The sequence below is a fragment of the Salvia hispanica genome, chromosome 4 (assembly GCF_029641045.1).
Source record: "Salvia hispanica isolate PSC_SH4W2 chromosome 4, Shi_PSC_v1, whole genome shotgun sequence".
Lineage (NCBI taxonomy): Eukaryota > Viridiplantae > Streptophyta > Magnoliopsida > Lamiales > Lamiaceae > Salvia > Salvia hispanica.
This window is the reverse complement of record NC_142695.1, coordinates 47,644,640-47,668,728: the sequence shown is the minus strand read 5'-3', so window position 1 is coordinate 47,668,728 and position 24,089 is coordinate 47,644,640. Positions and strand designations below refer to the sequence as shown.

At 40.6% G+C, this 24,089-nt stretch overlaps 3 protein-coding genes across 3 annotated transcripts; 1 reads left to right on the top strand and 2 right to left on the bottom strand.

Moving 5' to 3' along the window:
• Nucleotides 1-307: 307 nt before the first annotated feature.
• Nucleotides 308-1,843, bottom strand: LOC125193026 (Leucine-rich repeat (LRR) family protein). Its single transcript, XM_048090727.2, has one exon. It carries the CDS (start codon nucleotides 1,820-1,822, stop codon nucleotides 626-628), a length of 1,197 nt encoding a protein of 398 aa, XP_047946684.2. The 5' UTR covers nucleotides 1,823-1,843; the 3' UTR covers nucleotides 308-625.
• A 3,472-nt stretch (nucleotides 1,844-5,315) lies between these two features.
• Nucleotides 5,316-14,824, bottom strand: LOC125193847 (histone acetyltransferase HAC1-like). Its single transcript, XM_048091768.2, has 17 exons — nucleotides 14,582-14,824; nucleotides 13,412-13,752; nucleotides 12,805-12,916; nucleotides 12,276-12,588; nucleotides 11,691-12,194; nucleotides 9,745-11,540; nucleotides 9,084-9,380; nucleotides 8,722-9,000; nucleotides 8,418-8,546; nucleotides 7,935-8,135; nucleotides 7,699-7,841; nucleotides 7,287-7,599; nucleotides 6,978-7,117; nucleotides 6,761-6,839; nucleotides 6,266-6,655; nucleotides 5,886-6,103; nucleotides 5,316-5,806 (listed from the first exon to the last, which is right to left on the bottom strand). The coding sequence occupies exons 2-17, from the start codon at nucleotides 13,603-13,605 to the stop codon at nucleotides 5,695-5,697; spliced, it is 5,220 nt and encodes a 1,739-aa protein (XP_047947725.2). The 5' UTR covers nucleotides 13,606-13,752; nucleotides 14,582-14,824; the 3' UTR covers nucleotides 5,316-5,694.
• Nucleotides 14,825-19,353: 4,529 nt separating this feature from the next.
• LOC125211644 (protein-tyrosine-phosphatase IBR5-like) lies at nucleotides 19,354-22,224 on the top strand. The gene is made up of 5 exons (XM_048111524.2): nucleotides 19,354-19,796; nucleotides 20,690-20,789; nucleotides 21,229-21,286; nucleotides 21,432-21,538; nucleotides 21,757-22,224. Exons 1-5 carry the CDS (start codon nucleotides 19,560-19,562, stop codon nucleotides 22,062-22,064), a joined length of 810 nt encoding a protein of 269 aa, XP_047967481.1. The 5' UTR covers nucleotides 19,354-19,559; the 3' UTR covers nucleotides 22,065-22,224.
• Nucleotides 22,225-24,089: the final 1,865 nt, after the last annotated feature.

The following is a 24,089-nucleotide window of genomic DNA, read 5'->3' as shown; positions in this document are numbered from 1 at the left end:
TGCAATTTGCATGACCTAGATTCCTATGTCTTAATTCAAATCATATAGTAATTGTGATGCTAAGGTTATTATTTTAAAATGCTACATCTCACCTACACTTGAACGTCCCGCCATATGTTCTTGACGATTTAATTAATTTCAATAAATACATGATTTGGACTGTACAAATAAGTTGTACAGATTTATTTGAAAACAACACGCACACTTTGTAGAACTACACATATTGAGTCGGTTTCAACTACACAACTTTTAATAATTAACTTTAAAAAGGCGACGAAGACAAAATTTAATTTAATGAATATAAGGATATGAAAGACAAAATATATTTGAAAGTAATAACAGACAATTACCAACAACACCAACAAAATATAAAATTAAAAAGAGAGAGACACTAACCTATATTGCCACTCCTTCATATACTATAATATTGCGAATTATGGAAATTCTATGCAACACATGATTTAATACCTCTTTTTTTTTTTTTTTTTTTTCTGTATACCATCCTTTTGCAATCTCTCTAATTTCATCAAATCTATAATTATTACATCTTGTGTTGCATAGAATAGCCGGTTAATAATATCAACCGATATAATTAAAAAAAAAAAAAAGAGCTATATCAAAAATATCAATCCAAAGAATTATGAAATCCGGCGCACTGATAGGCCGGCCTCGATAGCTGGTCTCCGGCGCTGACGGGGCACGCCGCCAGCCCCAATGGCGGCGCTGCCATGCAATTATACGACACGCACACCGCTGCCGCATCCGGCAGCGCGGACCCCACCTCCAACGGGAATCCCGTCAGGTAGTTATGCTGCAAGTAGAGCGTCTTCATGGTCCCCACCACCACGCTCTCCACGTACTCCGTCGCCACGCCGCCGCTCAGCCGGTTGTTGTTCAAGAAAAGCGTCTCCACCCCGGCCAGCGCCGCCCCCACCTCCCCGGACAAAAAGTTGTGGCTCAGGTCCACCGTCGACCCCTCCACCGCCGGCCACGGCGCCGACGCCGGAATCCCGCCGGAGAGATTGTTCCGTTGGAGGAGGAGCGTCGCCACGCCAGGGCGGAGCAGCGAGCCCGGGACGGGCCCACTGAATTGGTTCATGCTCAAGTCCACGTAGGCGAGGTCGCTCAGCGGGTCCAGGGACCCGCGGAGCGGCCCCCACAGGCGATTGCTCGCCGCCGACAGGTACCGGAGCGCCGGCGGCAAAGTCGCCGGAAGTTCGCCGAAGAGTAAGTTTCCGCTGAGGTCGAGGTGGATGAGCTCCGGCGGGAGGTCGCCGGGAAATTCGCCGGAGAGGCGGTTTCCGGCGAGGACGAGGATCTTGAGGCGGGGCGCCGGCGCCGGAACGGCGCCGGAGAGGCGGTTCCGGCTGAGGTCGAGGGTGTGGAGGTCCGGGAGACGGAGGAGGTCCGGCGGGATGGGGCCGGTGAGGCGGTTGTTGGTGAGGGAGATGACCCTGAGGCGGCGGAGGGAGGCGAGGTCCGGCGGGATGGGGCCGGTGACAATGCCGGCGAAGAGGATGAGCTGGGTGAGGGCGGAGAGGCGGGAGATGGCGGGGGAGAGGGAGCCGGCGAGGCCGGGGGAGTCGGAGAGGCCGGTGCCGAGGGTGAGGATGGTGACGCGGGAGTCGGAGCAGGTGAGGCCGGCGAAGGAGGAGCAGGGGTCGGGGGAGGAGAAGTCCCAGGTAGAGAAGAATTGGGCGGCGGTGAGGGAGTTCTTGATTTGGCGGAGGGCGGCGAGGTCGGTAGGGTGGATTTGCGTGCTGCCCTGTGTGAAGAGGAGGAGGAGGGGGAGGATTGGAAGCACCACCCAATTTTTGGCCATATTGTTGTAGAGAGTGAATGGAGAGGGAGGGGGGCTTTAATATGCTTTAAAATGACAGTGAGGAGTGTGATTGCATTTGGTGATAGTGAGGGTGGCTTTGGATCTGACGTGGAATTATTATTATTAATTTCGGCATCCATGTTATGCAGTGTTACTCAATTTAATTAATTGGAGATTATTTTGTACCGTTGTTGGTAGACTATTCGACAATGCCAAGATATGTCTAATGACAAATATTTGCATGTTAATATAGGGGTGAAAGAGAGGAAAGTATACAATTCAGGGCCAATTTGAGGAGAGAGAGAGAGCGTGTAGTATTATAGACTATGGACAGGCTTTATTAAATAAATTGGTGTAAGAGATTTACAGAGTGGAATTTATCTGACACGGCACTGGGAGTTAGCAGCAACAGCTAACTGGATTTTGACCATCAAGGGGTCGCAATCACATCTTGTTTTCACTACCAAACTATTGTTACCACCCATTCAAATATGTTGCACTTTTTCTTCAACTAAATAAATTAATTTTAATAAATAGATTCAGTCCTGCAATCTAGACATTAATTAATCACATGAAATATAACATTTTTAGAGTTCTAGTCGTCAAAATGTGATTATTTGGACATACCAAGTCATATTGCCACTTGGTATGTCAAGATCATAGAATTTTTATTCCCAAACAAGTATTTTCGATCTTTTCATATTCAAATACCCAACTTCTTTCGTATCCAAACTGTAGGAATCAGATCACTCGGGATTCGCTAATTACCAGGACCTCTTTATTGATTGATCTATGAGATGGCTAATCTCAGAAGTTACAAGCCAAGTACAAACGGTGATACAAGATTACAAGTAATCTAACTCACTCCTAAACCCTAACTCACTGAGGTATCTAACTATTACAGATATCGAACCTTAATTGGAGCCCTAACTATTCCAAGATTTCAACCAATCTGGAATCCAAGTCCTTGCCCAATTAGTACCTGCACACTCAAGTAGATAGATCAGGAAACCAACACAAGATCCTTCCGGATCTAAGTAACAACAAGTAAATGCAACTAAGACAGAATAGTAAGGATATGGCTCAGGTCACAACAGTGACTACACTAGGCCAAGGACCTCCCCACACGCTTCTACCACAAGTCACACGATGAGAAACCTTTGAATGCTAGGTCAGAAAACCCTAGCCACACCGGATGCCACCCAGACTATCAGAACACCTCACAGACACCAGAAACTCACAAGATCCTCACAAGTTCTCACTTCTTGAACGCCAGACTTCACCATATTCAAACCCTAGGTAAGAATCCTTCAAGCACTCTGTTGGAAACCGAGAAAGTCTCCAAACTCAAGATCTAAACCGATAAGACCCACTAAAACTAGGATCAATCGGTGTAACCCAAAGATCTGAGGAGTTCACCGGCGAAGTCGCCTGAAAACAAGAGAGAGAAAGAAGAGAGAAGGCAGAGAGAGTTCTGGAGTGAGAGAGAGAGAGGAGAGTAGTTGAATTAGGGTAAGTGAGAGGTCGGCCTCTCACTTAACAAACACAACACAGAATCAACGGCCACAAAGCTGGATCCTGGTGAGAGCACCACGTGGCAAGCATCGGTGCAGCTTGGGTAAGTAATGGATCAAGTCAGGTTGGGCCAACATTACTCAAACATTGAGCCAGAGCATTTAATCAACATGGGACAGGCCCAACACTTAATTAAATACAAGGTCCAAAAGTAGACCACAAATATTCAACATAAACAAATGACTACAAATATATATATTCTGGACCAGATGAGTATTTTGATATCGTTCAAAAAAATACTTATCGATAGAAATCCATGGGTTCCATCCTAAAACCAATTGGTAATAGGAAGAGTGACCCATTAGAATTATATAGTACTTTCAGGTCTATGTGAACACCGATGTAGGATAGTTATAATTTTATACTCCTATCTAGTTTCAATTGCCAACACCCTCCATCAAACCCTTCAAGGTGAACTTGAAGGGGTTGGACTTTTTTTTTTGATCGATTGGACATCTGGCCCAATTTTTTTCCGATCGGTTGAATCATTGGCCCAAATTTTAAGCCCAGATATACTGTCGTTTTCGGTTTTAGCCCAGATATACTGCTGGGTCAGTTAAATTTGACCCACAATCGGCGACCCGCTCTGATCATAGGTTACATCCTAAAACCAATTGATAATAGGAGGAGTGGCCCATTAAAATTATATAGTGGTTTCAGGTCTGTGTGAACACCGATGTGAGATAGTTATAATTTTATATCTAGTTTCAATTGCCAACACTTATGATTTTATTCTTTCAATACATTTTAAATCGAATTTATTGGAGAAGATACCTCATGTCTGTTACGAAGGTATATTAGTAATTTGAAACTTTTGAAATTCTAGTCAACAAACTGAAGTTACTTTTGCTCAAAATTTTACTGGTGTTAGTATACAAGATTTATGAATACTATTCTGCCTAAGCCCAATTCCATTTTTTGGCAGTCGTCGCGTAAATTAAAATCATTAATGAGCTTCGCATTTATGTGTTGTTTGGTCGATTAACCTAAATGGAATTGAATAGATATTTCGATTAATCATTTATCAAGCGATGACAATTACATCGAAGTGACGAGAGAATGGAGGAAAGGATCTTGAGAAGCCAAAAGGTATTTTTGAATCCAAGTTTGCACTACTCAAGACTCAAGTGAAGAGGTGTTGGAGAGGAGCACATGATTTCAAAGAATACTACAATAGGGAATATGAAATGAAGCGTGTGGTTAATGATGCGGAATGTGATCTTACGCAATCCGAAGCCGCATAAGACTACACATTTAGGGAGTTGGTCTTCCTTGAGGCATATATGTCACATTTTTGCTCTGTTATCAGTCTCATCATGGACCGTTGCTATTGAATTTGTGTAGTTTCTCTCCCCCCTCCCCTCTTGCTAGTAGACTGTTTTGGTTTATCAAAGCCTAGACGCTACATGAGTAGTATAACGACAGTTTGTGAGGTCTATCTAGAGGGGAAGCAAAAAACTTGTGTCGTTTCAAAAGTTAATGCTAGTATTTTTTTAAAGGATGGAACGTAGGTAGTACCTCTTGATCAAAATTGTAGAAAGGGTCTAGAGAATACTACGTTAACGGAACTCTATATTGGACATGATTGAATAGTCACAACTAGACAATAATAAGCACAAGTGGCCCCAAATTTCAAGCTTTGCACCTCCAACTTCTTAACATTTTGTGTACCCCGTGATTGCTCAAATTCAAATGTATGCATAAGTTTATCTATTTATGGCCCAATAAAATTATCTCTACCTCCAAAAGTATTGCTGATGCATGTGAGCTTGCAACATTACAAAACGGACTCCACTTTACTTGATGGGGGAAATAATTATTAACCAATATGTTGGTGTCATTGTTTCACAATAATACAAAACAAATCTTATCCTTCGTCAATAAGTTGTAGGTCATTAGACAGAAGTAATTGCCAAAATTAGCGTGGAAAGTCACATATATAATAAACTATTGGAGAAAAAGTGAGAGGATTTCTCTTGTTTCTTTCAATCTTATACAGAAAAAACAGCTATAGTACACTCTGCTATCAAAAGGGATGAAAATACAACAAAATCAAAGAATAACTTATCTACACTCCTAACTTATAAACTTCCCTAGCAACCATCCTTCACCAGGACAAGTTATGGAACAAAAATAAGCTTCGTCATCGTCAGGGAACGGAGGCTGGTCGTACCGTCAGAAACACAGATTCCTTCTTCTTCCATGAACAAAACAGTTATATCCACATTAAATTACCTATGTGAAAGAGCTTTTTTTTCTCTTGAATGCTGTCGCTACTCTATGTACATTGTTGGACATCAAGAACTGCCGGCCACCTCTGCGGCCCGTTGCCTCATCATTTCCATCACAGCAGCCCTTCGTCGAGAATCGGACTGCTGTTGCAACCTTCTCATATGCTCCTTCAAGTCCCTGCATCAGTAGGTGAGTGTGAGAATGTGGCTTTGATGATAATTATGAGAATGAGAGATTAGCTTGGGCGAGAGCTTACTTGCATCGTGGCACACTGCATTCAGATTCTTTACATGCCCGAGCGTGAAGCTGAAGGAGATACCACATTTTCTTGCACAAAACACAGCCTCCTGAAGCGCGTACCTTGCAGACCATACCGTGTCGGAAAAGTCCCTTCACCTTGCGGCAGTTTGGATATTGGCAGTGTGGCGATCGGCATTGAGAGGCATGCACCAAGAGATCAAGCATTTTCCTCAACTGCAAGTATAAACATTAAGAGTTACCTCTCGTAAATCATGATACGCATAAACCACTGTGTAAAAGAGATGTATATTCACTTGGATTTTTGTGATTGTTCAAGCACTCTTGAATTCTAGTAGTGTATCTCACTTACGCCGTTGTCATTGTTAGCACGCGTACCTGTGTCACTCTCAACTGCCGAGCCTCTTTGTTCTGTGCATCGCGGTCATTAGATGGATGATTTGTTAATACGTGAGGATGATCGATTCCTCCATCCTTCGAGTAACACCCATTGCATACATCATAGTCGGGGCATGTCTCGCAGCGCCAACCTTGCCCGGTTTCAATATCAAGGTGACATACATTACATGTTGTCACGAAAGCTGGAGCAGTAGGATTGTGGAGGTGATAGAGGACCATCATTGAGGAATGCTTTGCTCGGCGAAGGGTATCATACTGATAATGGTTTCCTTGACAAAGGCTAAGGAAAGCCTGTCTGGTGTCAAAAAATTCACTCTCCAGAATCTCATCTTTGTCTTTGGTATCATCGGGCACACCATTGATCTCAACCTGCCAATTCATGAATTGCTTACTCAAAACGCTATATACTAAGGCAAAATAAATAGAGCAACTGCAGAAGAGGAAACACCCTCGAGTTTAAGGATATGAACTTGCCAGATATAATGAATGCTTGTCCTTCAGATTGATAGGATGTCTCTCCCTGTCTTCACGTTTTCTCTCAGCATCATAGCACCTGAAGTGAAAAAGGATATGTTCGATAATTAAGCTGCAGGATTAGTATCCCTCATAGCAGGATAATGTATGTAGACTATCAGCAAGAAATCATTAATTTCTCCTTGGGAAAAGCGAGATGGAGGTGTAAAGCCCTCACCTGTCACAAAGCTGAAAATTCTTGCACTGTCTGCAAGACCAACTTTTACCCGAGAACATCAGAATGCAGCAATGTGAGCATGCATGTTGCAAGTGAACCATGATAAAGTCTTCCTTCATTGGAAGTATTGACTCGCCCAGCTATGGAAACGATGTAAAGTTATTAAAGAAAAATTAGAAGCAGCGAGCAAGAAGACTTTTACTTCGATAGGTGTTATACACTACAAAAATAACTATCCATAAAATATATAGATACTAAAATTTGGCAATAGCATATGCAGATCAAGAATTATGAAACAGAGGAATTTACTTTATGCATCAACATCAGATCCTTCGATGCATTGCCAGATAGATCTGTTTGGCCAGATGCTTTGAGAGCTCTTTTGGTAATACTTTTCTTTAAAGGTCCCTTCTTATGCTGTTTTCTCCCATCCTCATCTTGTTGCAATTGGAAGATTATGTCCTCTGCAGCACCAGGCCAATAATCCCCATCGAAGTATGGCAACCTAGCTGCAGTTACCTTTGCTCTACATTCAGCAGTGGTGACAAAGAAATGATCGTACATATTAGTAAGTTCGACCACAATGTTTTCCTTTGCAGCTTTCCGCAACATTGCCAGATACCTTCAAAAATACGATTCAAGGGTGTGTATTAGGCTATTAGCAGCAGACAACCCAAGACTACAGGTTTCTCCCCGTAACCGTAAAAAGTATAGAGCTTACCATTCCCGAAGTTTATCGGATTTTGGTGTCTTCTGAATTTCTGGATGGCAATACAAAATGTAGTCTTCTCCCTTTAACGGAGGGCAAGCCCAAATATAGCAGCTAGTGAAACCACGCTTCTTACAATAATCCAAGTATCCAATCTGAACAAAGAAGAATATATTATTGTTAACTGAATGCAAACCACAATTTTGCAGCCAATTCTGGTTGAAAAATGACAATATCCAGAAACTTGCCAGAATCTCATGGTACACATATGTCCGAAGAGCCTCTCCACTCACTGCCCTGACATCTGGCCTGAAATACTTAACAGAGTCCAAGTAAGAAAGGTAGACCCGGCGGTGATTGGGTTGTTGACACTCTGATCCAAATTCTTGAACATACATGCCAAACAGGCATACTTCAACACCTTCAATTTTTTGAAATAATAATACAACCTGGTACATAGAAATGAAAGTGTTAATAATTATAATGACACATGAATCTAATACCAGATAGATCAGCCTTTTTTTGCTACATGTAAGATACTAAACTAATCTAAGTAAGTATATAAGGATTCCATTATACTCCAGTTACTTAGTGTACCATATGCCACTGCAAGACAAATATATTAAGCGATACTACCAACCTGCTTAGTTTATGTATATTTATTTTTCTCTCAATTAAAAATGACAGTGTTTTGTGTGTCTTTTCCTAATACATTTGTGTATATATCACACCTTAGACTTATATGGGAACTCCGTTGGATAATTCTCGTCCTGGAAAATTTCAAGAAATCTTGGTTTAACTTCCAACTTCTTGTCCACTGATGACACCACTCTAACAACAAGTGATTCTGCTCCTGGGACCTGGCACAGTAATAACAGCAAGCACACGAAAAATCTGGAATAAGTATGATATTTAGATTCAATTTGTCATATAGTTTATTTTCCACTGTAGGAAATTGTTAATCAGTAAGGCCTACTATTAAAATCTTCTGATTGGCAGTGTTTTTAAAAAGAGAAAAAAGAGGTTTTGGGTCACCTCATCATAACTTTTTCCTTGAGCCCTTGCTCTCTCCTGCCTTTCTTGTTTCAGCTTTGTAAATAACCGCTGCTCCATGTGGTCACTCAAAATTGTTCTAGGCAAATCTTTTGCACCTAAAACAGCGCTCTGTGGTAATGGCATGCGTTCTCCTCTTTCGACTTCTTCCATATAACAATTTGGACAAGTATATTCAGCTTGTCCGCCATCATTTCTTCTACCATTGAATAATGCACAGATCTGATGCTGCCAAGCTTCGCACTTGTCACATTGAACCCACTGCATAGAGTACATTTTTAGTAACACAAGGAGAAATTTCTCATGGCCAAAACAGAACATGAGGTTGGACAGATATGACATACCCATTCTTCAGTTTCCTCATCATTTTTCTTTTTCTCCATCTTTGCCTTCGGAATAGTACTTCCATCAACCACAATTGTGTCCCCACGGGACTCATTATAACATGGGATGCAAAAGAAATGCCGAGTTTCACCAGCTCCAATGGTATAATACATATGATTCCTTTTAATGCGGGCACCACAGGGTGTACAATAGATAGGGGGCGGTTCAAAGGAAAGCTTCTCAACTGCACACAACTGGCAAGAGTTTTCACTCATTGAATGCTCCATTGCCTGGTTCTTCTCTGCTTTTGCTTTGCTCTGTGTAACAAAAGGTGCATCGTAGTTCAACATGGAGATGAAAATACATCAAGTGTCATAAGAATTAATGGCAAAAGGTACTGAGTTCAGCTAAAAGACACCCATATATTTTGTAGAATCTATTTTTCAATGCCAAAATATTGGAAATTCAAAATAATAGGCTGAATACAAACAGAAACAAAAGAAGAATCAGTTGTCGAACAACCACACAAATTAACGAAAATGATACTTTCACATGTAAATGATATTCAGGGATTTATAAAGGAGTGCATCCATGTAGCATGTCTGTGGAAATCTTATTGATCAGAAAAGATGCAATCACAAGTTTGGTAAAGTAGACATGACAGAAGAGTACTATACTGACCTGCCCAACCCAACGTCTAAGACCTGCAATATGCTGCCGGACTTGTTCAGGGGTGAACAACTCTGTCATCGATACTCCTTTAATTTTTGGCTTCCCAGACTTGGATGTACTCTCAGAAGGTAATGGTGGATTTTCCATCTTAGCTAGTCCCATTTCCTTTTCATTCTTAACAACCTCGTGTGTACCATATCCAACAGGATTTTTCGATGAAATAGTATCTCCTTCAGGTTTGGGGGGCTTTTGGGTGTGCTTATCATCCAAGTTATCCTTTTTCATTTCGATGTTCTTGGAATTCAACTGTCCAAGATTTCTAGGAATTTCCACTTTCACTTGAGTACTTTCATGCTTCATAGGAATATGAGATACATCATACTGTTCAGGATGCTGTGCATCCTGAATGGGAGATTCATTTACAGCAAAAGGCGGTGCAACGGGAGTTTCTGTTTCAGGGACTACAGGCTGTGGGACTTGTTCAGTTTTCATGCGTTTAATGGAAGGTTTTAGATCATCGGGAGTTTCAGGCATCACAGGGCTTATCTTAGGCATTGACCTTCCAGCAGTTTCAGCAGTATCAAATGATTTACTGGAACCATTGATAGAGTCAGGCTCACAAGCAAATGCCTTCATTTGCGCCTGTTGCACATAACTCTTCACAGGAACACAGACAGGACAGCTTGCATCACGACAGCGTCTATGATGATTGAGTAAAACTCTGGTAGCGCAACAACGTGGATACGGACACTGAAATACATTGCAATGTTCCATATGTTTCAATAGCTTTTGAACTGTCAAGCAGTTAGACTCTTGGCATTTGCCTTCTGGAGCAGGACATCGCCGAGCATGTCGCATAAACAAGAGCCACCGCTGTTGGTTCTTGAACTGTCGTTCGCGATTAAGGTAATTAGATCGGCTCGCACCATTGCTCTCGCTGGGAGGTTCTGCTGATCTAGAAGCATCAGATTGACCAATTATTGATTCTTCAGATGATAAATTATTTAATTGAGCTACATCTTGGCCTACTAATCTATGCTGGAATTCGTCTTGCACATTTTGATCCTGTGAGAGTCTTCCTGATACATGAGACACATCTTGAGAATTGGAATGCCATTGACCATGCAAGGACGCATCTGGTTGAATTCCACCAAAATCACTTTCTGAGTTGGAAAATTGTCGTGGATGGAAAAACTGTTGCATCTGATCAGAAGATTGACCGAGTGATGAGGTCACATCCGGTGTGCCAGAATGATGGGACAGCATCTGCCCTCTAGATCGGTCTTCCATAGAGTTATGTTGGAACTGACTGTGTGTATCAGAGAAATGAAAGGGGTCAGAGCCTTGTGATTGCATACCTTCACCACGATTCTCCGACCCATGCCCTGGATTTGTCTCAGAAACCATATTTATCGACAGGTGAGATTGACTAAAAGGTTCATTCTTTATGGCAAACTGGTTTTGAGTTGGCCTTTGTTGGACCTGATTATGGACAACTTGATGGCGCTGAAATTGATGAGACTGCTGTTGTAATTGTTGAGTAGATTGTGCAAGATTTTCTCTAACTGAATACTGTGGCTGATTATTCGATTTCTCCAATTGATCAATTGGTTGAGATTTCACTGTTGTAGTCGCTTGTTGCAAGTGTACATGATAGTGACTATTAACCATTATAGGAGAGTTTGTTTTTGGCACCGACTGCATGGATACAGCATTCAGGCTCTGATTATTAATCATTGATCCAACTGATGAATAAAAGTTTCCCGACCCTGAGGCCTCAGAAGCACTAATTCCATATCCATCACCTATCACACAGAATACCTTGCAGTGAGAACAAAACTTAAGAGCTCAACCGCGATAAAGTTTCTTCGTAAACACTATTTTGTTATGTTTTTCACAACATATCACAAGCGCATACAAAAGGAAAAGCGTATCTAGAAGAGAGAGCACCATACCCTGCATTACTGGTCGCTGCTGTTGGTCAAAATTTTGATGCATGGGCTTATTGGAGTTTCCATACATTGTTCCTGATATTCCAGGACCATTCATCGTGGACATATTGTTACCCATCATGCCCAGCCCCCCATTTAAAGGACCATTTGATAATCCATAAGACTTCTGCTGTAGCGTAGATCTGATTTCACCACCCATGTGGCCTCCAATATTATGAAGGATACGACTGTTTTGGCCAATAGCACGCTGCTTTTGCTGCATAGGCTGCGATAGCATAGATGATTCACCAGCTTGAAATGCACCAACGTTATTGGATGGCTCCATTTTCATGAATGACTGGTTATTAGCATTGTTATTCACTTCACTACTGTTGGAATTATTAAATCCAGGAGTAGGCATCATTTGGCTGGCCATCCTCTGAGAACCCATGGATGTCACCATGCTATTTCCCCCAGAATTGACAGAGAAAGCAGAAGATGACTGTTGATATCCACCAGATAGAGCTCCTAAAACAAATAATGTGTGAGATAAGATGGGAGTGCATGAGCAAGTCAAAATTAATGCTTTGGATCAGAATACAAAAGTACCATCAGATGAACCAAAAGCACCACCATGGACATGGCTGGAAGACCCATTTCCATGCATCAAGTAGTTCCCAGAATTGGCACTGTTGGGTCCAATTGTATTGGAGCTGTTGTTAACCATAAGTGAGCTATCTACAGATTGGGTCTCATTTATGTTAGAACTTCCACTTTGTTGCAATCCTGGAGTTGGAATCATTGTACCAATAGAAGGAGACGAATTAGCATGAGAGAATTGTTGGTTGTGATTACTCATGGGCAGTCGCTTAATCAGAACATGGAGACGGCTTTCCAAAGTTGCTTGGTTCAAGTACTCTTCCTGTCACAACCCACAGGAAAATGAATCTTAATTCTCGTAAATAAGGCTTAGATACACCTGAAAACACTCTCACACATGTTTTATCAAAAGGAAAAAAATGTTATCCATAAAAAATCATTTTTTTTTCAAATTACAAGAAGAAATATATTGTCAGAACTCAGAAGAAATGATGCAGTATAAGCAGATGTTGTTAGAGAAGAATAACATGCAACACACCGTTGTTGTGGCACTCTTGAATAAAGCCTCTTCTAAACGTTTAACTAAATCGATCATTTTCTTCTGTGACACCTCATGAGACTGTTGACGTCGCTGCATAAGAAATCCCCATCTGCAACAGATAAAAGCATCAACTTTAGCACCTCCGTCAATTTAAAGCAGCATGTATATGGAGTGATATCTAGCGCTTAATTCATAAAAATCGAAGCTTTCCAACAAGCTTGTCTTCCATGACAAGTTAGCACAGTGCACAAGTTAATCAGGCTAATCTTTCCTACAATGCCTTGTTTTGAGTAAGGCTAAGCCAGACATGTATCCGATTGCTCATTTATTGTCAATTATCAAGAGAAGGTGTTCTACTGCAACAAGAAATCATAAATTCAAGTAAATTTGAAAAGAGCAACCACCACTGTAAAAAATACTACTGGAATCAAACACAGCATTCTTAATAACACATTTCCAAGAAAGTTGCTTTGTATTATTTCAATTTCTAACGAATCAAAAATCATAACATCTGACTTGGAAAAAGCATAAACTAGTTCACTATAGCAGTCATAACAGTGAAGTATACCACTGATGGATGGATATAAGTAATGAAAATTCTTACATCTTTTCTTGCATATATCTGCGTGTTTTCACATATTCAGGACCCATATTCTGCATACTCCTATTCATACTTGGATTTTGCATCTGGTTAGGCATAGGATTTCCATTTTGCTGTGGTATCCCAGTCATCATGGTACCAGCTTGGTTTGGTAGCTGCCCCGCGAACTGCCCAGAATGGTGCGTTTGCAAATTCATACTTTATTTGGCTCAACAAATATGTAGTCAGAGTTCCATGTAGAAACAACTAAAAACTAGTTGGACAATTGCAGCTATATAAAGTGAAACTTCCACCGATGCAAATAGGGACAACATAACCAGATGGTCCAAATCTGATCAGAGTTCCTGTAAAATGAAAAGAATGGGCATTAAACTAGAAAAACAACCGAGAATTAAAGAAAGTATCACAAAGTTTAGCATGCACACATGATGCAATTGCAATCCCATCTTTTCCAGAGAGCTATGTCTGGTTTCGTTAGAGTTCATAGCAACATCACAAACTTAATCTTTAACTCCTTAAGTTGCTATGCAACTTCCAATTCACGTAACTAACTTCAAGGGCCACACTATTTAATCTTTATAACATCAAGTCATCAATTAGGAAAATTTTTACTTCAAATAAAAGTTATGATAGAAGCATTAGACTACATGAAGTTATATAAACATCGCATAGGAGCAGTGGCTTTTCCCGCATATTTTGGCGGTGAAGCCTTTTTTTTGTTTCAGAGATCATTCATTTGAGACATTGAGTGGAATGTGATCCATCCAGGTGGTGGCACGAGCCCCTAACTCGGATAACCCAATGCGATAAAAATTCAATCTTGCACTGATAAATACATGCTGGAAACAGTCTTTAAGCATAACAAAAAGATTTAACAGGATTACTATCAATTGCTTGGCCATCATCAAGCAATAACTAAATTAATTGCTGAGAATATTAAGTACTAGTTCAGAACCCTGATCACATACATAACATTAATCATAATTAAACTAAATTGGAGCATTCCAATCAAATTCACAGTCTCAAATCAATCGCAAACAGCGGATTAAGCTATACACAGCATCCATCAAGGCTATGATCAAATTTGGGGGAAATCAAATTCGAGCACTAAGTTTGATCGAAAACAATAGCAATCAACAGATGAATTCAACAAAGTGCTAAAAATCAACTCACCCAGTGCAAATCAATGACGGCGAACAACAATGCAATCGCGATAAGAAGGGGCTGAAACAAGCAATCAATTATGCAAACAAGAAATTCAAAAGCCAGCCGAAAATGGCGGCGCCGATGCTCGAACGACGTCGTTTGTTGACGCGGTGAAGAGCGATGATTCGTGGAAGGAAAGAATTGAATTAGGAGTTTGGGTATTTTCGTTAATTGTTGGAGTCTAGTGAATTTTTCCTTTTTTTTTTGGTTACATGTACATCAGTTTAAAATCAGTTATGCCCAGAATTGAACGTATATTGGGTCAATTTTTAGTTTTTACTCAATTTGTCTATTATTTCAAAAGAGTCAAACTACATAGTTTCCTTTTTTATGACTCAAAGTATACCTTTCAAAAATATTTTTTTTTCTATTTTATTAGTATGCTCGAATGTTGTGGTTTCTATTTAAACAAATTAAATAATTCTCCATTGCATGAAATTTTATAAGAGCGATAAAATTCAGTGACGGATCCAGGATCATAAGATGGAAGGGGCAAAATAAAATTTATAGGAAGCTAAAGGAGAGGGGAGGGGCGACGTGGAAGCTATTGAAGGGGGCGTCTATGGAAAATTTACGTCGGGTCCATGATAGCGGGTCGTCGGGGATCCGCCACTAGCATTAATTATAGAGGTTTAATTTGAGCTAGGTTATATAAATAGTTGAATTAATAATTAATGAACAAAACAAAAAGTTGAACTCTGACACTAGTTTCACAAGCTTGGTATGCATGGGTGAACTCAACTAATTTATATTGTGCATGAGAAAACATTCTAGATCTAGAAAACACATTTGGTTTAATTAGGCTTACATTGTAAAAATGAGGGAAAATATCGTCATTATGTGAAATATGTGAACGGTGTAAAAAACATTCTAGATCTAGGAAACACTTATTAAAATCGGCTTACATTATAAAAATGAATGAAATTCTCGTCATTGTGTGAAGTAAATGAAAGATTGTAGGGAAGTAATAGTAGAACACTAGTGGTGTAATCAGATCCTGTCCATACATAAGTTTATATTTAGAGTTAGAGCACATGTCAGATGATTCACAATAAGAGAAGTCGATAATCACGTTGATTATTTAGAGAATCAAAATGTAATTCAATTTATAGAATTCATGTTCTCCTATTAGGGTATATTTTCAATTCATAATGAATTAATTGCATGTTAACATGCTTTTAATGTCTAGAGTAGTGACAAGTGGTAATTGCAACTATTCCAAATAAACCTTGATTGTGAAATTGGCACCCCAATCTAAGTTCGTTATTGTTAATTTTAGAGTTTATGAGAACAATAATGAAAACCCCCCTCCTAAGAGCATCCGCAATGGTCGGCTAGCGACCGGCTAGCCGATTCGTCGCGCTAGCCGATCGGCTAGCCGAACCATTGCAATCGGCCAGCGCGAAATCGGCGAGCGCATCGGCGTGGGCTGGCCGATCGCTCGTCGCTAGCCGATCCGCTGGCCGATCGGCTAGCCGCCATTGCAGAGGCCCGATCGGCCAGCGCCGATTTTCGTTTTTTTTTTTTTTAAAATCATATATAAACGCGATTTTCGTTTCATTTTCATTTGCACCACTTGTTTTAACGAGTTTTCTCTCTCTCTAACTTTCTGTTCAAGAGCATCATCGAGTGATGGATCACAACAACGAGTCCAGTCCGGCGACGAGCGGCTCTCAGACTCCCACAGTACCCGTGGGATCTGGATGGGGGCAGATGGGCCCGGGATTTAACATCCCTTGGAATCAGATGATGGGGATGATGGCTGGTGCGCCGGGGGGGGCGATGGGGGGGAACCAGGGGGGTATGCCGGGGGGTATGCCGTGGGGGATGCCGGGCGGCGGGCAGGGGAGCGGCGGGCAGTCAGCGCCCGGGTGGGGGGGGTATGCCCCAGATGCAGCAGCAGATGATGTTGCAGCAGATGATGGGGATGATGTGGCGGGGGGGGGGGGATGCTGCACGACATGTATCCCGGGATGCCGGGGGGGGGGTGCAGGGGTCACCGGGAGGGGACGCGGTATATCGGCCCTCGCTTGATTTTTTGACGGCTTCGTCTCACACGTCGACCCCAGTGGAGACGCAGTTCTCTGGCGATGACCTTCTGTCATTGCATGATATGGGGATCGATCTCGGGGAAGATGATACTCCCGTTCCAGCGACGCGGGCCGCGCCAAAGAAGAAGACGAGGGGAAAGGGGAAGGGCAAGGCGGTCGGCGAGTCATCGCAGCCCGCTGCCCCTGGCCGGAGGAAGTGGACGGAGGATGAGTACGCCGGGGTGGCCAAGGGGTGGTTGGAGGTGTGCGACGATCCACTGGTTGCGAACAACCAGCGGGTCGTCAACATGTGGGCGAAGATCAGTGCTGCCTATAAGAGGCACTGCCCGCACGGGAAGGACTTCAGCAACGAGGAGGTCCGGAAGGGGTGGGAACGCACCAGGGCCGCAGTGGGCCGTTTTGCGAATTTGTACGCCAACGCCCTCCGTCAGCTCAAAAGTGGGCAGACTGAGGACGACGCCCGGAGGATAGCCGCGAGTCAGTTCCCCTTGGAGGGGAAGTATAAGGAGTTCACCTTCTGGGAGTGCTTCTTGTTGCTGAAGGACTCGGAGAAGTTCCGGGCGGGGTGCGACGCTGGGTGGCCGAAGAAGCAGCGACTTAACTATAGCGGCGACTACAGCGGCAGCAGCGGCGGATCCCACGACCTCCCCCCGGATGCTGAGGAGTTTCCATCCCCTCCTTCATTTACTGGTCGCCCCCGCCCGGTTAGACAGAAGCGGGCGCAGCGGGCTGCGAGGGGCGGATCCCCCCTATCGCCCCGCGAGGTCCAGTCCTCCGCCCTCCCAGCCGCCCCACTCGCGTACACTCTCCATTCGCGTAACCAAACGCGGGCTCAGATGTTACAGGTCTTCCGAGAGTGGAAGAACGCCACTGACCCCACGGAGAAGAGGATTCTTTTCGAGATGCTCGAGAGCATGCGTGCTGATTTAGAGATCGCGACGAGGAGGCTGGGGGGTTCCGACGTGGGCTCAGATACCACGGGTGGCGGCAGCGGCGGCGGCGACGGCCACGAGGAGGGCGACGGCGACGGCGATGAGGAGTAGAGAGTGGCGGGGCTCGGGTGTTGAAGCCCTTTTTTTTTTAAAAAAAAATCATGTACTTTTTTTTAAAAATCTTTGTACTTTTTTTTTAATGGAATGGATTATTTTTCCCGTATATGTGTCGTAAATTTAATTCCGTATATCGCAATTTTAATTCCGTAAATGTAGTATATTTTGAATTGTTTTTATTGCGGCTGGCCTATGGCTGGCCTAAATCTGACGTGGCAGGTGGTTTTTTTAGTGTTGCTGACGTGGCAGAGGAGAGAATTGCTGGCCTATTAACCATTGCGGATGCTCTAAAGGTAGAAACTCCCTCCTTTTTGGTTCGTTTATAGCTAAGAAAAATTCTTTTTTTTTTTTCCAGTGAGATGAGACCCTTTTTCTATTAACACACTTTTTTCTATCTCTATATTACTTTACCAATTTTGTATTAAAATTCGAGACGTTTCAAAAATTTCTATTTTTGAGACGGAAAGAGTTCGTGATATTATGCGCTAATAATCCATATGTATATGTACTAATACTCTCTTTAACAATTTACTCACTTTGCACCCATGAAAATGTCACACTTGTTGAATAATATGATATTTTAGGAGACATTGGAGTATATTTTAATAAAGAAATAAAATGTAATTGAATGGATTAATGATGAGAGATTAAGATAATTAGAGTATACATAGATAGGCTAACAATTTTCGACACGAATACATGTGAAATTAATGGACTTGGGCAAGCCTTTACTAGTTCGTATTCTATTAGGAATCTGTTAAATAAATACTGTATTTTTTATTTTTATTCTATAGGTTCGTGTAAATCAAGTTTAACTAGAGTGGATCATATTTTTATCATGTAATATCAGATTCTAATAATGTAAATCAAGTTTTTATTGTGAATTATTGGTATATTTTAATCATGTAAATCAGGTTGGGGTTTTAGCTGTCGTCTCAACCCATATTACATTGTGCCGTTAACAGATTCGTGTCGTGTACCACGGGTCCAGAATGTTTGAAGTTAGTAGGTCGTGTTCGTGTTATCGTTGAGAGTTTCCTTAATAGGTCAAGGGCAAATTAGATCTTACTGAATTGAGTTTCTATTATGTTGACCCGATAACGATCCAACCTACACGATTCACCACCCTGTATTTGTTAATGATATTTCTTAATTAGAGTATATATAGACAGGCTAATAATATTTGACATGAATACACGTGAAATTAACACTTGGGTCAACCTTTACTAGTTCATATTCTTATTGAGTTGATCTGTTAAACAAATATTTTTTATTTTTATTTTATAGATTCGTGTAAATCAGGTTTAAATAGTGTGAATCATATTTTTATCATGTAATATCAGATTCTAATCACGCGAATCAAGTTTTTATTGTAAAATTATTGGTATATTTTAATCATGTAAATCAGGTTAGGGTTTTTAGCGTGTCGTCTCAACCCATATTACATTGTGCCGTTAACGTATTCGTGTCGTGTTCCACATGTCCAAGTTTCCTTAATAGGTCAAGTGCATATTAGATGTTATTGAGTAAGAGTTGTTAAAGTGCGACATTTGTTGCTAAAAAAGGGTGAAACATAATTGATGTTTGATGATTAAGTTAATATTTTTGGATGACGATGAATTCACAAGTACAATTAAAGCCTGAGAAAAATCCAAAGTCCGTTACTATATAATGGCGTGCGCGAATGAAATGTGAAAACGATCACCGGCGATAGAAAATTCAGCGCTTGCTCAATTCCCCTTTCCCAAAACCCTGAATTTTCAAAATAAAAACAAATCCCACAATCAAGGATTCAACAAATCCCACAATCAGGAATTCAATCGAGCAGTTGGTTGACTACCAAGTATGAGGAAGAGAGAGAGAGAGAATCCCTGCGGGATTTGCGGGCACTACCACAAGTACGAGGAGGGCGAGGTCTGCGGCATCTGCGGCCACCGCATCCCCGCCACCGTCGAGAAATCCGTTGTCCACGTCAGCGCCTTCGCCTCCCAGATCCTGCCGGACTTCCTATATTTAGGCAGCTTCGACAATGCTGCCCGCTGCGAGCTTCTCAAGTCGCAGGGCATCTCCTGTATTCTTAATGTGAGATCAGTTTTACTCCATCACCAATTTTCATTCTTTCAAATTCATCTTTATTCATACTTGATTTGATCCTATTGTTGTTACTTGTTTGTAGTTCACCAATTCAGTTGAATTCAATTGGATGTATGTATGTATAAAGCTAATTGTTTTGGTTGAATTAGGAATTTTTGTACTTAGTGATTTTGTTTTGATCTTGTTGACTGTGTGCCGAAAATCAGTGATGTGCTTTTGATTTCGAATTTTTGTGTTTTTGTTGTTGTTGTTTACTTGTGTACAAATGGTATATATGTGTGATGCTTATAATGAAGTTGGGATTGAGGGTTTTACTCTCTGGAGTAGAGTGGAAGTTTGGCTCTGAGGTTATTGTACATTGTGATCCATAACTTGTATACTTGTGATATTGTCATATTGATTGACAAGTGGAATATACTACCTCCAAATGGTCAGATATGTTTAGACAAAGCATATAACTGCCTATGAGCTTCTAAATTCGAATTTTGAAATGTGGCATGTATCTTTTTGGGACAGTCTAGGATGCGTAATTACTCTATACTACTTTCCCTTCGTATTTTGGATTGGTTTATATTACCAAATGGAGTGGAGATGGCATGATGATTATGCCTGTTCTTTTCTATAAAAGTGAGGGCTCTTTTTTTACCAATATGGTAACACTGTAACAGGTAACCATTATGTAGTTTTTCATTACTTTTCCATTTACAGCCATCGGAGGGAGCTCTGTCTCTTTCTTTCTAGTTGCTTGAATTCGAGAATTTCAATTGAACTAGTAGGTTCAATATGCTCAACTTTTGGTGGACATGTTCTGTGTGATGTTCAATCTTTCGCTGAAAAGGATCTTTTCATTCTTTTTGAAGATTTGATTTTCTGTGGTGCAGGCTGTCCCTTCTTGTCAGAATTTGTACAAGAACTCTTTTACTTATCACCGTCTACAGTATGATCAGAAACTTCCATTCGATGATGCGATTCAGTTTCTGGGTAAGTTTACTGACTTTACTACTTATATGGATGAAAGTAATGGTTCTTCTCAAAGGGGAACATAAGAAGTCGGACTATATCAATCTTAGGATGCTAATTATGGCTTAAATCAAGAGGTAGATAATGCATATGGGGAGTTCGAATCGTTTGTAATATAAGCTGAAGTTTGTTGAGATCCCAGATTACACTGACATAAATTATATTGAGTCTTATTATGAGTTTTCATGTTCTACAATCTCGTTTGTTCCTGACGCAAAATATGTCTTTCGGTTTCTTGTTCTTCGCATTGCCCTCGTTCTTCACTTCTTGTTTGATCCATATGATCTGAACTATAAACTTTTCAAAATTCATTTCTACCTTTAAATATCTGCCAATGCTTCGTAGCATTTGCATACAAACTGTAATTTGATTGAGCTATCACTCCGACATGTTTATGCAGAGCAATGCGAAAAACAGAGGGCCCGGGTTCTCGTGCACTGCATGTCTGGTAAAAGCAGGTGAACTTACTATTTCTGTATCAAGGTTATTTCACCTTAAATGTCCTCTTGCATATATCGACTGCTTTTGCGGGGAATACTATTCTGAGTGCCAGATCATAGTTTAGATTCCTATCAATGCGACATATAGTAATATATTCTACAGGTCTCCCGCCATAGTAATGGCTTTCTTGATGAAAAGCAAGGGCTGGAAACTCGCACAGAGCTATCAATGGGTGAAAGAACACCGGCCTTCAGTTGAACTAAATCCAGGTACGGTTACACTCTGCCTTGATGAGCTTGTATTAGCTTCAATCATCTCTAATATATCAAAAAGTTTATCAAAGTCAAAGATTAACATAGAAGAAATGGATAAGTAGTGTCACATTTCTTCAAGAAATCCGGGATCTTACATTTATAATATATATATGATCTTTGCTTATGCAACGATATCTCATCATCTAACACATCCCTGTTCCTATCAATTTCAGCGGTCCACCAACAATTACAGGAATTCGAGCAGATAATATTCGGTTCGATAGAAAATAGTGGTGTGGGCATGCCTAATCTGTCTTTTCTAAGCTTTGGCTTCTCAAGGCCAAATGACACACCGCTAGCTCTAGCAGCGGCACCAGTTTTCACCAACACTAGTAGCAGTGCTTCTATCTTCAACCGTCCCTCACTCGACGTGCCCCCTCAAGAATTCACCTTCGGGGCTGGCCCGACTCCTCATAACTCCGGTCTCAACATCAGCACCAATATCCCTGCTGTCAACGACTTTTCCATGGATGGTTCTTGATTGGTGGGGTTCCGATCATATATGCTGCTAGTGAGAAGTAGGGTTTTCCGGGATGCAAAGTGATGATGTTCAGCATCTCCAGCCTTTGATGAATTGAATGAATCTTACCACACTTCTCTCTTGTGAAAATATATAAAGATGAGAATTTCTTTGTTTTGAATTTGATTAGTTTTTATTTTTTTAATGTATAAACTCATATAATGGCCTTGTCACCATTACGGCTGATCAGAGTAAAATCATGAGACAAGATAATAGTTAGATGTACAATATAGGATACGCAACGATAGAATTTGTATAGGAAGAAAGTAGTTATACGGGTGAGATTGGTTAATCTTGAGATATATTGTCATGAATCTGAGGTTTTGAAAAAAAATTGCAACTGAGATAAGATTAGTAATGACTTTTTTTAACAAACAACCATGGCAAGTGAACGTCTCCAAATGACTCTTAGAAATGACTTGACGATAACAATGGTATGTTATTACAACTATAACAATGAATTTATACTTCCTTTTTCTTTATAATATCAAAACAGGGCCGTATTTTCAGATAAAATTCAATCGTATTCATCAAACAAAATTACCACAAGCCCAAATATGAAGAGTTTTCATTTTTTTCAGTCATGGTCCCAAACCCAATGAATAATATGTGATGAATTTTAACCCAAAGAATACGAATTTAAAAGGAAGGCCCAATAAGTTTTTAAAAGAAACATATTGGAGAAAGTCCAAATTTTAGAATTAAAAAGCCCAAATTATATAATTTAAGAACATATTTTTAAATTAAAATTCGATGATTGACACATAGATATCATCTTTACATTCCTATTTAATAAGGAATGAGAATGAATTACTATACGTATAATAACTTAACCAATAATTTTCACGAAAGGAAAATGAATGCTAAGAAAGCAAGCCTATTCCTCTAAGCAAAACAACACAGAGAATAAAGGAACATGAGTTGAATATCAAGATGAATATATATCTAGACAAATAAATAGCGATCATATCTTACAAATACAACTCCTTCCTTCCGCACCTACACAAATATTTTAGCATGGTATGAACATGAAAGTTTTAATAGTGGTTGAAAATTGTAGCTAGCTAACTAATTTCCACGAATGGGTTGTTGCACCCCATGAGAAGAAATTTGTAAGTTACTTAGCCTTCGGCTTCCACCGTGGCATTGGTGGTCGGCATTGCATCCCCTCATGTAAGGGTTAGCCGGGATCGGTTTCTCGTCCAACGCCCTCTCCTTGTAAGTATCTTGCACCATTGTTTCACCCTGTGCCTCTGCCGTCGACCACAAGAGGCCACACACCACAAGGGCAAATGCCAAGCTCACCACCATCATCTTTGCCATGACTAACTACTTTTTTTTTTTTTTTTTGGAAATAGTAAAAATAATAACTTTATTTGATTTGGACATGCCCATTTGTTTTGTGGGTTAATTGCTGTTTATATACTGCATATGCTTCTAAATTTGGATGTTTCTTTTTTGTGTGGATTATTGCTAGCTAGTTGTTCAATTGGAAACGAATTTCATGGACATCCTTGTTTCCCTCACATCGAAAATGAGAAATTAATGAATGAATGGCTTGATGAAAATAGATGGCTAGCTATTTGATCGTTTTAGAACTTTGATTGATTTTGAAAAATTATCACCAATTTTCACATATAATTTTGGAATGCAATAAACTATCTACGTAGTTTTAGTGGCACTAACTATTGTTTTTTTGTCAAAATATAAAAGGTGGGTAGTTACAAATCTTGAATTCAAATAACGATATTTTGATTCTACTTAAAACTGTTCATATTAATACGCAATAATCACTTTTAACATAAGAAGCAGTGCCACCAAGATAGCCATCATTTTCGCCGTTCTTGCTATTTAATGTAGATATATATAGATGACGCTTTTTTCTACAATTGTTTCTTGATTTTATATTGAAAAAAAAAACTCAATTGAGAATTCTAATTAAGGAGAATATTTATTACCGAATATAGGGTAGCAGTTTTAATTACA